This window comes from Silene latifolia, chromosome 6 (genome assembly GCF_048544455.1).
Source record: "Silene latifolia isolate original U9 population chromosome 6, ASM4854445v1, whole genome shotgun sequence".
Taxonomy (NCBI): domain Eukaryota; kingdom Viridiplantae; phylum Streptophyta; class Magnoliopsida; order Caryophyllales; family Caryophyllaceae; genus Silene; species Silene latifolia.
In genome coordinates this window covers 24,005,187-24,019,236 of record NC_133531.1, presented here as the reverse complement: position 1 = coordinate 24,019,236, position 14,050 = coordinate 24,005,187, and the positions used below count along the sequence as shown (strand labels likewise).

Sequence of the window (14,050 nt, the reverse complement as noted above, 5' to 3'; positions counted from 1 at the left end):
ATTTGTGACGGATATTTTGTGAGATAAAATGGTAACAAAATGGGTTAGTGGAGAAAGGGGACCACATGAATAGTGTTGCAGAGAGAGAAAAAGTGGGTACATTGTGAGGTAAAATGGTATCCGTCTACAGCTTGTGACGGATATGTCATGTCTTCAATGAGAATTTGTGCACCCTTTATCATTTGGCAAGAGTGGTCCCAACTCCTAAATAATTTGAAACCACACTCAAAAATTTAATTAATTTATCAAATAACCTTAATTATCCAAAAAATTCCAAAAACAAAGAAACTTATACCCACCATTATCCAAAAAATTCCAAAAACAAAGAAACTTATACCCACCACCTGGTCATTTGTTTACTTTTAAGGATAAGTAATGAGATTGGATGATCAAATAACTCATTAAAGCCATGCCTGAAATAAAAGGTAAATAAACGAATGAGACACTTTAAAATGAAAATGGTAAACAAATGGCCCACACAATCCTTTCCACTAACAAACCGAGCTATATATTTTCCAAAATTTACCAAGGCGTGGCCATAAACACGCTAGCCACTGTGTTCGTGGGCTAAAAAATTCATGGTGACACGGCCCGCATCCAGTTCTAACCTGCATTTGATATTCTCTTTCTTTGGCCCAAATTCAAGGGAGACAGTAATTTTGTCATTGTACTCCTAGACGCCTCATATAATAATTTTACTAAATTTAACCTAGTTGTTCATTAGAAAACTATTGTTTCACCCGGCTCATCAATCATCATCACTATCTTATGGAGAAAACTAAGAAGACGATAACATTGTTGAAATCAAAATACATCCCACCTGAATTATTAACTCTGATATTCGCACCTTTGCCGGTGAAAACACTGGTTAGATTCAGGTGTGTTTGTAAATATTGGTGCTCCATCATTGATCACCCTGATTTCGTTTCCATGCATTATAAACTCTGCAAAAGTAATATTGACAGCAAAAAATTATTAGCTTTTGAGAGGTTGGGACTCGGTGGTGACGAAGGATGCTTACTGACAGTTCGTCAGAGTAACAGACTTGGAAAATCTGCTCAAATTTTCAAAAGTAGTAAAGATTATTCTCTTTTCGGAAAGTGTAATGGGCTGCTTTTAATGTATTATTCCTCGTACCAATTGAGACTATGGAACCCTAGTATTAGAAAATCATTGGCGATTCCCTCTTGTCCGCTTTCTTATAATTGGTCCCACCATGTTGTGTATCTATTTGGATACGCGAATGATAGTAAGGATTACAAAATCATTGCCATATCATTCGAAAAAGACGAATCAAGCACGAAGAAGCCAGTTAGAAATACGTGGGTTGCAGTTTATACGCTTAATGATAAAAAATGGAGGCTGAGAAATAATCATGACCTGAATATAAGTTGTTGGTACTTCACTTGTATGTTTCCGTATAATTCTTATCAAACAACGGCATCAAATGCATTGATCTTTCAAGGGGCAGCATACTGGATTGGAAATGACCCAAATAACCCTGATATTGATAGCTACTATGAATCAACTCATCTCATTTCTCTTGACTTTGATTTGGAAAAATTCACCTATTTGGAACTCCCATTTGCTTTGGAGAAAAATTCGGGATTTATGCTTCGTCTTGGGGAGTCACTTGCGGTTTTTAATCCTCTTGATGTAACTGCGCCCTTATGGGTGATGGAGCAAGAGAACAAAACGGGGGCATGGAGTCGATGGTTTTCTGGACCTTTAAGTTGGGATTATTGTGAATTCTTCGACGAACCCACGGAGACACCAGTGTTTTATTATGAACACTTTCGGAAGCTTGGTAGACAAATGAGCAGTTACTCTGATTTGGACACGTATTTAGAGAGCTTGGTGTTGTGCAAAGGATACGGGGCTGAGGATTTGACATCTTTCCCATGAATAACAAATGCTACTCCTTTTCTCATATGTTATTTGATTACTGTTTGGTTTCTCTTATGTACTGTGAAGGGAGTCACGTGTTTTGAACCCAGATAATGAGCACCACCCCTGATTTCTTTATCAACTAAGCTAACAAACATTCTATTATCTGCGTATGCAAATCCTTTTTTTGGGGTGCAGCTCTTTTTATGACAGTGGGTTTTGTTTGTTTCGATTTGGCTAGAAAATTAGGACACTAATTTAAAGTATCGCTGGTGATGGAGGTTTAGATTAACATTTTAATCGCGATCGAACTAGTTTGATTGTAATTTCCAGCATTCAATTCTGTTCATTGTAGTACGTTTCCAACATTTCAATCATTGTCATTTTGTGTTTTGCCTTGAATGTCCTCCATCTTGTAGCTGATGAATAATTCGGGTAGGGTAAATTTCAACGCTGCGAGCACCATGCTTGTTTCAGTCACTTTATCGACTTAGCTAACAAATATTCTACTGTCTTTTTATGCCATTCTTTCTTTTTTTAGTTTCTTCCAGTGTAAAGTTATGCAGTGGAAGACCAATTTTTAAAGTTAAAAGTGACGGCCTGAAGACAATTTAACACCTTCGTCTTCTTTATTCACAACCTCCGCCTTCTTCACCCAGAATCTTAAAGACTTCATACAACGACTGTTCTTCATCGCCCTCTATATTCATCATTTTCACGGCTAACTAACAATTCATATTCCTTTTTTCTTAAATAAACAACAATTCACACAATTTGATTGCCAAAAATAATCCCCAAACCCCAACTACTTAGAGGTCGCTTGGTTGCCACCTAGAAAACATAGGCATTGGAAAATCCCATGATTTAGAAAAACATGAGTTGTTTGTTTGCCATAAATTATTTGGTTGCCATAAATTTTTGGAAAATGTAGGAATTACAAGAAACTTCCAATGCCTACATGATGTGGGAAGTTGCTTACCTAATTCCCCATTGGTCGTTCATGTGGAATTTAATTCCTACATGAGCAACCAAATACTTTCCTAGGAAAATTAAGTTCCTTGATCAACCAAACAACCCCTTACATTTTGACATCTCACATAAAAAACCGGAGATGAAAATTGGGTCACTCGGGTTCGTCGTGGGATGGGTCAAGAAAGTTGGGTCATATATATGGATATCCATATATTCAGATTTTTTTTTCCGATTTCGACCCTAGTTCTAATTATAACTTCAATAAGCGGGTAAGCGACTCGGTTTTGTTATTTACTAGTTTTCTTGCCCGTGCGTTGCACTGATATTAAAATAATGTGTGATAAATCTCACAATAAAATGGAATATAGACATATAGTACATCGTTCATGTCTAAGATTTTATGTATGTCGCATGACCAACAAATAATTCCCGTTAACATAATATTGACATAAGAATAAAAGAGTGTTTGATTAATAAAATACTTTTTTTTAGGAAAATAAAACCAATATGAAGTTTATATATATGATACTTGGACTGATAGTTTTTAAAATTTGTTCATTAATACCTGTTTGTTTTTCAGTTGGTCAAGGAAAATAATAATATCTACTCTGCATAATCAACTCAATGATGCAACAAATCTCCTTCTTTCGAATAACAACCATAATTTAATCATTGCTGGATCAAATTGTAATTATGTAAAAACATTTAGAGGTAGTTAGAATGTTATATCTCCCAGTCAAACTATAGAAGTACGTTTGAATGTGAACCAAATTCCGACGCAATACTACATGCCTAGGGCTGGTTATGACCTCACACTCTATAGCAATAGTCTTGGCCTCCATCTTCTCATTTGAAACAAAATATTTCACGCAGACCCCCATTTTTCTTCCCTATTCACACACATGATCTAAGGCTCCGTTTGACAGTACACTTCAGGTACCTGATTTGCCTCGAGTAGCTTTTTTGTCAAAAAAATCAGGTACCTTATTTTTTTTAGAGTGTTTGGCAACTACCTTTTTTACCTAAAAGGTACTCAAATGAAATGCTACCTCATGTAGCATTTGAGAAATCAGGTACCTGATTCTTTTTTGTTTACCGATTTTACCCTTGTTTTTTAATGTTGTCAACTAAAATCTCATTCAATACCTTCTCCCAAATAACACAAACAACCATTAAATAAAATTCTTCAATACACTTCACCGGAAAAAATCGATTTTTTTTTTATGTGTATGAATTTAATAGAGAACTAATTTTGTATTCATATAATACATTTTTTTATGATATATTGTTAGAATTTTTTTCTTTTACCTAATCGTGATATATTAGTTATTATTCTCGTTCTCTTTGCACAAATTCGAAAAAACTACATTATGACTTTATTACTAACAACGCCAATGATAATAACACAAGAATAATAGCAAAAACATAAACGATGACAATAATAACCATGCCTTTTTACGTCATTTGATCAAATATCAGCTACATTTTCAGCTAGTTTCCAAACACTTTTAATAAAAATCAGCTACCTTATCAGCTCCTAAATTTCAGCTACCTTTTCAGCTACCTTATCAGGTTTCAGGTACCTTTTCAGGTTTTAGGTACCTTTTCAGGTTTCAACTACCTTTTCAGCTAATTTTGCCAAACAGAGCCTAAAACAATCTCATCCCTTGAAAGATCGATCATTGTCTCCGAAACTTATCTCATATTTATCCAATCAAGTGAAAAACTAAACCCCTACTTCTAGAAAAATCCACCATCCAATAGAAACTAACCCTTGCTCTCGACAATGTTGTTTTTTTAGGAAAATAAAACCAATATGAAATTTATATATATGATACTTGGGATTGGGAGTTTTTAGATTTTGTTCATTAATACCTGTTTGTTTTTCAATTGGTCAAGGAAAACAATAATATCTACTTTGCATAATCAACTCAATGATGCAACAAATCTCCTTCTTTAGAATAACAACCATAATTTAACCATTGTTGGGTCAAATGGTAGTTACGTAAAAACATTTACAAGTAGTTAATGTTATATCTCCCGGTCAAACTATAGACGTACCTTTGAATGTGAACCAAATTCCAACGCCATACTACATGGCTGGGGCTGCTTATAACATCCCCCTATAACAATAGTCTTGCCCCCATCTTCTCATTTGAAACAAAAGCCTTCACGCAGACCCCTATTTTTCTTCCCAATTCACACACATGAACTAAAACAATCTGATCTCATCCCTTTAAAGATCGATCCTTGTCTTCGAAACTTCTCTCAAATTTATCCAACCAAGTGAAAAACTAAACCCCTACTTCTAGAAAAATCCACAATCCAATGAAAACTAACCCTTGCTCTAGACAATGTGCTTAGAATTAAGATTTTACTTTAATTTGGATTGATGGGGTCAAGATTAAGTTTATCAGTATGATCTTTTGAGATTTCTTGTTATTATTCATGTTACCTAAATTTTTTTATGCAAGCGATATTTTGCTGATAAATAACCTTATTTATTATCACTATCCTCGTTGAACTCACCACCCTCCACAAATGCACCCTTCTTCCACCCCACTAATTTACCCGCAAAATAAAACATCAGCCACTGTGATTAGTTCTTACTACTTGAAACAACCTTCAATCCACTACCACTATCACTACCTTTCTACCACGCTTTACATCTAAGAAGTCATAAATCACATTCACCTCCATGAAAATATGGATCCTCGTCTCCCTTATCGAAGACAATTTATTTCTCCTTCAACAAAGAAAAGTTTAAGAAGCAATCTTCCCTCTTATCTCTCTCCTTTTCCCTTCCTAGTCGTTTTCTCGTCCCCTCCCCTACCTCCATTCCAGATACTCAAACAAAGTGTTTAGGTACTATGTTTGTAAACTGAATAAGTTTGAATATTATATATATACACGAACTTTGTTATTTATTTCATTTTGCATAAATAAATCTTACTACCCCCATCTCATTTTTAGTGTCCTATTTTCTTCAAATTTTACTATCTCATAATTATTATCCCCTTTCTAAATCTAGTAAGGAAAAACTTTAGTCAACCAACGTCGCAATGAACCTCATTCCCACTCGAAACAACCTTTATCCCACTACTTAATCCCTTCGGTTCACACATAAAACGGTCTAAAATGCAAAGCTTTCATCTCTCTCTTGAAAAGTCCATCTAACTAACAGAAACCTAACCGCTACTTTCTGAACTTCATCATTTTTACATCCCGTAAAGATTAAGTTGAACATGACAAAAAAAAAATGCAGAAACTTAGGTTTTGTTTGATAACGACAGATTGAACATTTTTTTTAGCATTTTGAGAGTTTTTGCACTATTTAAATAACAAATGTGCTGTTTTGAGTGTTGATCATCGACATATTGAAATAGTAGATTGTGGTGTAATTTCCTGTTTTACATTATGACCTTTAATTAGTACGTAGTATATTATAAGAAAATAAAAATTGAGTTTTTTTTATCTCTGAGAAAGTTAAAGATCAAACTTTATCTTTATCATATTTGTAATTAATATTCTTCACTTAAAATATATAAATTTAAGCAAGTTCAAATAAGTTAGCTAAAAGTTATAAATCACACATTGTACGAAGCTGTATCGTTTTTTTATTAATATGAAATACATGTCATAAACTTCATGAGAATATTAATACGGTAGAGAACTATAGAAGAGTTGGCAAGTACGTGACCCCCTTTTAGGTTTAAATTTTTTCATTTATTTTTATATTTTTGCCTAAAGGTGGTTAAAGCATTGTATTATGCATGATGAATATGTCTCACCCTTCCCCAATTTGTATATCTCCCTAAATTATACTGATGATGTGCTCAATTTACACAAAAAAAAAAAAAATAGCATCAACAATAATTAGTTTGCTCCATATAATTGAATAGTATCGTTTTTTATGCATGTAAATTTGTCAGAAAAAAAGCTTGAGAGAAACGGTCTTTACTATGTTAGGGAAAGACTACTCTTACCCTTTTATGTGTTGTTCATGACTTTTTTTTTAATGTATCTAATAATTTGAATCTTAACCTTATACATATTTCTATAATAAGTGTATCTAACTTACCTTCAAGCCTCATTCAAATCTATTTTATTACTCGTGGTACCATTTTTACTTTAAACTGTAAAACAATCGCACAATAAAGTTTTTCAAAACATTTACTCATTTGTCATAATATGATATTTCGATTCGCAAATTAACAGCAACTTTCTTTATCTTTTAATACTCCTTGAAAAATAGATATCAAACTTTTTACTTATCAATAATTTTTGCATATCTTATTTAAGTTTTCATTAATATACTTTTATATAATGACAAATGAATGTAAATAATATAATAAAAAATTATCAATAAAAGTTGAAGTGTATTGTGAGGGAAATAACTTTAAAATTAGTAGGAGAAATACAGACATTTGAAAAATAAACTTCGTATTATGTATAATTAAATATGACATTAGCAATAACAAAAGACGTAGGGGCATATTTCAGCGTTCATTTTACTCTTTACATAAGTAAATTCCATGTAGTACGTATTATGCATGCACATTTGTCACAACCGAGTTCGGCCTAGGGCCTTTTAGCCTCATAATACCTCATTTTTTTAATCGGAAGTTGTTATAAAATTGGATATTATAAATATATCAAAGTTTTTTTGGCCTTCTAATTTAATAAAAAATGAACAAATACTAATGAATAATTTTTTAATATTAATAAATTTTAGATAATTAATTTATTTCCTGTTTCTAATAATAAAATTGTAAAATAATTAATTAATTCTCATTTCTAATAGGAAAATCATATTCCTAATTATAATAGAGAAAATTTAAATAATTATTATCCCATAATTCTAATAGTATAATTAGGAAAAATAAGCCTTAAGAAATTGTTAATTTATTTCCTATTTCTAATAGGAAAATTGTAAAATAATTAATTAATTCTCATTTCTAATAGGAAAATTATATTCCTAAGTATAATAGAAAATTGTAAATAATTAATTATCTCCTAATTTTAATGCTAATAGTATAATTAGAAAAAAAAGCCTCCTTTAGTTATATACTAGATTTAATGCCCGTGCGATGCACGGGCCTATTTGTAATATTCTATAGTATATAATGTAGTAACTAAAAAATGTTAAAAGCGTATAATCTTAAACTATGTCTTTACTTAAATCAATAATTATATGTATATCTAATAATTACCCATCTATAAGTTATTTAAACTTCCCATCGTCGTGGGAATTAAGTTAAAATTTGGATAGAGTTTAATTGTGTTTTATCAGGTTAGGTGCGACGTGCGTGTTAAATCAAACTATGGTTTTTTTGGATATATAGCTTAGTAACTATCGGTGAATATTCACAACGTGAGAAAGTTAAAACTGAAATGTTAAACTGTATAATCCATAATAATAGTAATTTTTTTTTTTAAAAAAAAAACAACTTTAATTCTAATGCCGAATACCAGTTTACTCTAAACTTAGAATAAATAAAACTGTTACCAACAATGTACCTCTCTTAACATTATCTTCTTTAGATAGATAAATAATATAATATTACAAAGTATAATATGCACATCTCTATAGAAGATTTCTGATCGAAATCCTATTTTTTGCTGTGAGACTTATTGGAAAAAAAAAATTATATATGGAGTACAAATTTTATAATTCTAGTGGCTCAATAATCTTTTGTATTGTATAACGACGAAGTACAACAAAAAAAGATCGCCAAATTGCGTTTTTTTTTTTACATGAAGTTTATGGGTCATTTAAAAATAGTTGTTTATATTGTTAACAAAAGGTAAGGTTACATACATCTAACCCGTCTCAAACTACAATTTGTTAGCGCCTTGAAATACCGAGATACAGCTATTTGTATGGAGTATGACATTATTACATACATGTTAAATAATTTCTTATACATGAAGTATGTTTATGACGTACAATTTATTTAATTGATGAAATCAAAAAAAAAAAAAAAAAAAAAAGATGCTCCTAACTCAAAGAGACAAAGACAATTCTCTTTAACAAAATATTACAAACATTATTATCTCGTCGTGACAATCTAACAATATACTCCGTAACCGTAATACCGTATATATGTAGAAAAAGCCAATGTAGTGCAACAAAAACCATACACATTGTTAATATTTTCAAGTTTATGTAAAAGAAAGTGTGATAATCCTCTATTTACTAAATGAATAGGCGAATCTAGAAATTTTCCCGCTCAAATTTTTTCACCTATATATTGGGCCTTAACATGTTTGGTAGTTATTCTTAAGTATTTGGCTTAACATTTTTGCTCATTCTATAATCTATACAAATGTTTGTCGACTTTATATAATTCTTATTTGTGAATATGTTTGGTAGTTATTCTTAAGTATTGGGCTTAATATTTTTTCTCATTCTATAATCTATACAAATGTTTTCCTACTTTATTCTTATTTCTGAATATTTGTACAAAAATATATTTTACCAAAGTCTTTTACACTGTTATATCTCAAAAATTCGGTGCTTTAGCACGTGATAATTGTAAAATAATTCTAATAGTAGATAGTATATAGTAGCGTTAATATCTTCGCTTTGTTAGGGTAAAATAAAGCAGAGCTAAATTGAATTAATAAACTATGATTTTAAACTGAACTTAATTGAACTACTATATAGTTTCAATTGAAACTGGGTTGAGCTAAATAAACTAAACTTGATCTAAATTAAACGAAATTGTTCTTAGTTCAGTTGGAAAGACATATGGCCTTCATAAATTTTAAATCCACAAAATTTTCAACAAAAAAAGATGTTACAAAAAAAAACTAAATAATAATTATATAATCCGTGGCTAATAGGTTAACCGAATGAATACCTTACTCTTAGCATAAATAAGTGACAAAAATAATTTACTTAGAAATACGGTGTTGCTTTTTCACATACGGACTTTACTCTTTCACATACTTTTTTTCATTAAGTTTCCATATTATACCCTTTTCCTAAATCTAGGCTCAATAGGTTTTATACATACATTTTACCCTAAATTGAATCTAATTGTTCTTAAAACTTGAATAATGGATTATAATTCTTCAAGTAGTGATGTAATTATTTTGTTTAGCAATTATTAATAAGTTGTTTATCAACTATTTTGCCCAAAAATTAGGGTTTATAATTCTTAAGTTCTTCAATTAGGTTGATGGTTGGCGGAAGGTATGGTGGTTTAGTTGTTGGATGGTGCTGGTCGGAGCAGGGATTGTATGGTGGGCGGTAATGGTGGTCGGTGGTGGCCGGAGCGGGGGGAGGGAGAATGCGATGGAGGGGCAGTGCGGGAGAAGGAGCGAATACAGGGGCAAGTGAGTGGTCGACTGGGTGCGGTGATCGACTGAGATGGTGGTCGATTGGGGACGGTGGTGTGTGTAGTCGTCAGGTTGTCGGCTGGTGGTCGGATGGTGGTGGGATGGGTGGTGTTGATGAACGTTGTATTGAATGTGTTTTCCCCCCTAAAATCATAATTACTTTTTTATTTTATTTTTTTATGTTCTGTACCTATATTTTTTTTTGTATTTATTGATTTGTTTTATTTTTTTTATTAATTAGCTACATTAATTAATTTTACTTGTATTGCTTTTTTTTTTCTCCCTAAAAATAAGGGATGTAAATAATGACAAGGGTGGGAGATGGAGGAAGAAAAAAAAATCAATTGGATGTGAGATGAAAAAATGACAAGGTTAAAATTGTAAATGACGTATATGATAGAGTAAAATTCGTATGTAAAAAAGCAATACCCTAGAAATATATCTTCTTCAGAAAATTAAATCAAAGAGTTCCGACTCAGTACTATTAATATAAAAAATATTAAAACCATATTAATTTGGTATTTTAGAATTTTAGAGTACACGGCTAAAAAGTTCCAAGTATTCATGCAAGTCTTATATGTGAGAGAATCAAGTTTACGGTTCCTTAAGACGGAGGTATTCGTTTTAATAATAAAACGGGTTAAATGAGAATTTGCTATGAAACTATTAGACCAAATTACTTTTTTCATGAATTATACTGTAAGCAATAATAAAGCATGTAAACAAATACATCAAATCAAAATAAAAGAATTAGATGCTAAATTTCACCAATATGCCCTTAATTTACTGTATGTAGTTCTATATTTTCTTACAATATTACGAAACGAATTATAATGTATAAGATGTTACATACCGGGAACCCGGGAAGATTACCAATAGTTAATACCTATGTATGTCCTAATTAATTTTTGATTGTTAAGAGTCTTCTACAATCAAGATATGTATATTATCAATCTCAACAAATTACGTCCAAGTAATAATAAACTCATATTCTTTTCTAGGCATGTATTACCCATTCTACTTACAGCAAGTCTCTCTTGTAACGGGTATATCTGTCACAAGCTTCTGACGTGTCAAATACTACCCACATGGGTAGATAGGACAAAAAAGAATGTTATTCCTTAAACAATTTGCTTTTGTCTTATCTCCCCGTGTAGGTTGTATTTGACTCATTACAAGCTTGCAACGGATATGCCCGTCACAAATGAAAATTTGTGTTCTACTTATAAAGCTAAAAGAATATACGGAGTATAATCTAACCCTATTCTCACTCAATCGGTACAAAAGACTTTTGTAAAAGGTGGACTCTCTATAATCGCTCGAAAAAAGCTTCCTTTATTAATATAGATAGATAGATAGATATTGATTCAATACAAGTATACAACTCATAACCCAATTATGACCGAACTCAATCCAATATATGTGACCCATTCTTGAGTCAATCCATATCACAGTCATGCCGAGTTTGGGTGGGACAAAAAAGGTTACTATCGTTAATTGGTATAACTTCCGGTTAGGTCGGTTTGGATTTGGTTAATCTAATTTTCGGGTTATATCTAGCCAAGTTTAAGGCTGTTTGGATTGGATCAACTTTTACCTAGCAGCTCGTCAAGGTCGACGCCTAACTCAATTACTAAAGGCCTAATTTACCTAAACATCCCCTATACTAAATGAAAAAGAGATCTCCAAATTTTCCCACCTAAATAAAAATTACTTATAATTGGGCTTCATTATGTAATTATCTATAATTGGGTCATGCTGTTTAATTTCATTTACTCCCCCTCATTCAAAGTTCCAAACCAAAGCTTACATCCTCTTTTCGGAGTCCAACTTCACAAATTTTGACCTTGAATACTATCAAAAGTATAAAATTTTGTTAGCCGAAATTTAAATATATATAGATTTGTTATTAAAAAAATTATATAAAATGTTTTTTTTTTGATAAAAAGCGACAAGTATTAAAAGTGTTGAATCTTCTTTTTTCTACCTCTTAATACTAAACATTATTAATAGTAAATTTTAAAATTAAATTTTAATTGAAGTTAATACTATTACTAATTGTTAGTTTCTCTAATATATCTAACTAGAAAACCGCGCATTTGCGCGGGATCTATACTAGTTGAGTCATTAACCCCTCAAAATTTTATGAAAATTAACCTAGGTGTTTTTTCATTAGAAAACTATCGTTTCACTCTCATGGAGATAACCAAGAAGAGGAAGAAGACGAAATCATTGCTGAAATCAAAGTACATTCCACCTGAATTATTACCTCTTATATTTGCGACATTGCCAGTGAAAACTCTCGTTAGATTCAGATGCGTTTGTAAATCTTGGTGCTCAATGATTGATCACCCTGATTTCGTTTCTATGCATCTTAAACTCTGCAGAACTAATATTGACAGTAAAAAGTTATTAGCTATCGAGGGTTTCGGACACGATGGTAATGAAGGATGCTTATTGATAGTTCGTCACAGTAACACACTTAGAAAATTTGCTCAAATTTTCAAAAGTTCTGAAATAACCCGTCTTTTAGGGAAGTGATAGCATTGTTTTGTGTCGGTCTAAGAGGGTGATTTTATCACCCTCGTGTCTTTTAATATGGGTCTTTTAGTATGCTTTTCCTAACACTTGGCATAGGGGTTGATGTGGTTGAACTTATGTAATTCACCTCGGTCGGACGATTGATCCTCATGAACGGAACCCGAGAGGCATAGGGCACCCTTCAAAGGTTAAGACAAGCACAAGGAGCTCCCATGTAGCCTAGAAGCCAGCTTGAAGAAGTAGGAGTGAAACTTGGAAAGTAAAGAAGGAAGCAAAGTTTGAAGATTTTGAAGCTGAACTCCCGAGATGGTGCGCACTGCTGCGCAGAGTGAAAGTGCGCACTGCGCGAGGTTGCGCGACCTGCGCCTACGTCAGAGGTGCCTGCGCATTTTTGGTTTTAAACACGGGCTTAAGGAAATATTCCGTGTTTTTGGGCTTGCTTTGAGGCTTTTAACCTAGAAAGGAGTGCACCCATATATATACCCCTCATGTTTGAAGACCTAATTATCACCTAAGCATTGAATAATCTCTAGAAAATTGTAGTAAGCAAGAACAATTTATTTGGCATTCAAGTTGTAATCTTTCTTTGTTTTTGGGTTGTAAGCAAACTATGGAAGGCTAGTTCTTCCCTTACTTGATGTAATTTGATCAAAGTATCCAACTTTGGTAATTGTAAGACTCTTAAACCTCTCTTTATTTATCTAAAGTTCTTTCCTTGTGCTTAATTTCTTTTGTTGAGTAATTGAATGTTTGGGTTGGCTATCCTTGCATGTTATTTACTTGACTAGTGCAAATCCTAATGAAATGGTTTAATTTAGTTGGGATTGTTGAAGCAAATTTGTTGTTAGTTGATTTGGTTTAAAGGATTCTTACAACAAATAGGAAAGTTCTTGTCTTTTGCTCATTTGTATGGTTTAATCTCATGAGGAATTGATCCTAGCTTCATCTTTTGGTAAATTCTTAATGCTCATGCTTAGTCTCTTTTCATGGTTTAATGATTTGTTGCTTAAGCTTGAAGGGTATGTGTGGATGGTTTAATTTGCATGTATCAACATCTTGAGATGATAGTATTGGGTAGAAAATTGTAAAAGAGGAATAAAAGAGTCAAGCTTTGTCATTGTTGGGTTACTAAGAGAGAGTTACATCAAGTATTCCCCCTTTATATTGAATCTTGCATACTAGTTGTTTGTAGAATTGTCTCAATAGGAAGATATTCAAGTTCTACTCATATTTCCATGTTTGTTTCTCAAAACCAATCTTTTTCCATCTATGTTTTCTACTTGTTGACCTTTGTTAATACCCA

The 14,050-nt window shown here is 32.2% G+C and overlaps 1 protein-coding gene across 1 annotated transcript; it reads left to right on the top strand.

The window, feature by feature from the left end:
• Positions 1-768: 768 nt before the first annotated feature.
• Positions 769-1,905, top strand: LOC141587812 (F-box/kelch-repeat protein At3g23880-like). Its single transcript, XM_074409280.1, has one exon. It carries the CDS (start codon positions 769-771, stop codon positions 1,903-1,905), a length of 1,137 nt encoding a protein of 378 aa, XP_074265381.1.
• Positions 1,906-14,050: the final 12,145 nt, after the last annotated feature.

Coding starts and splice junctions, on each gene's coding strand:
- LOC141587812 (XM_074409280.1), top strand. CDS start 769: ATGGAGAAAACTAAGAAGACGATAACATTGTTGAAATCAAAATACATC.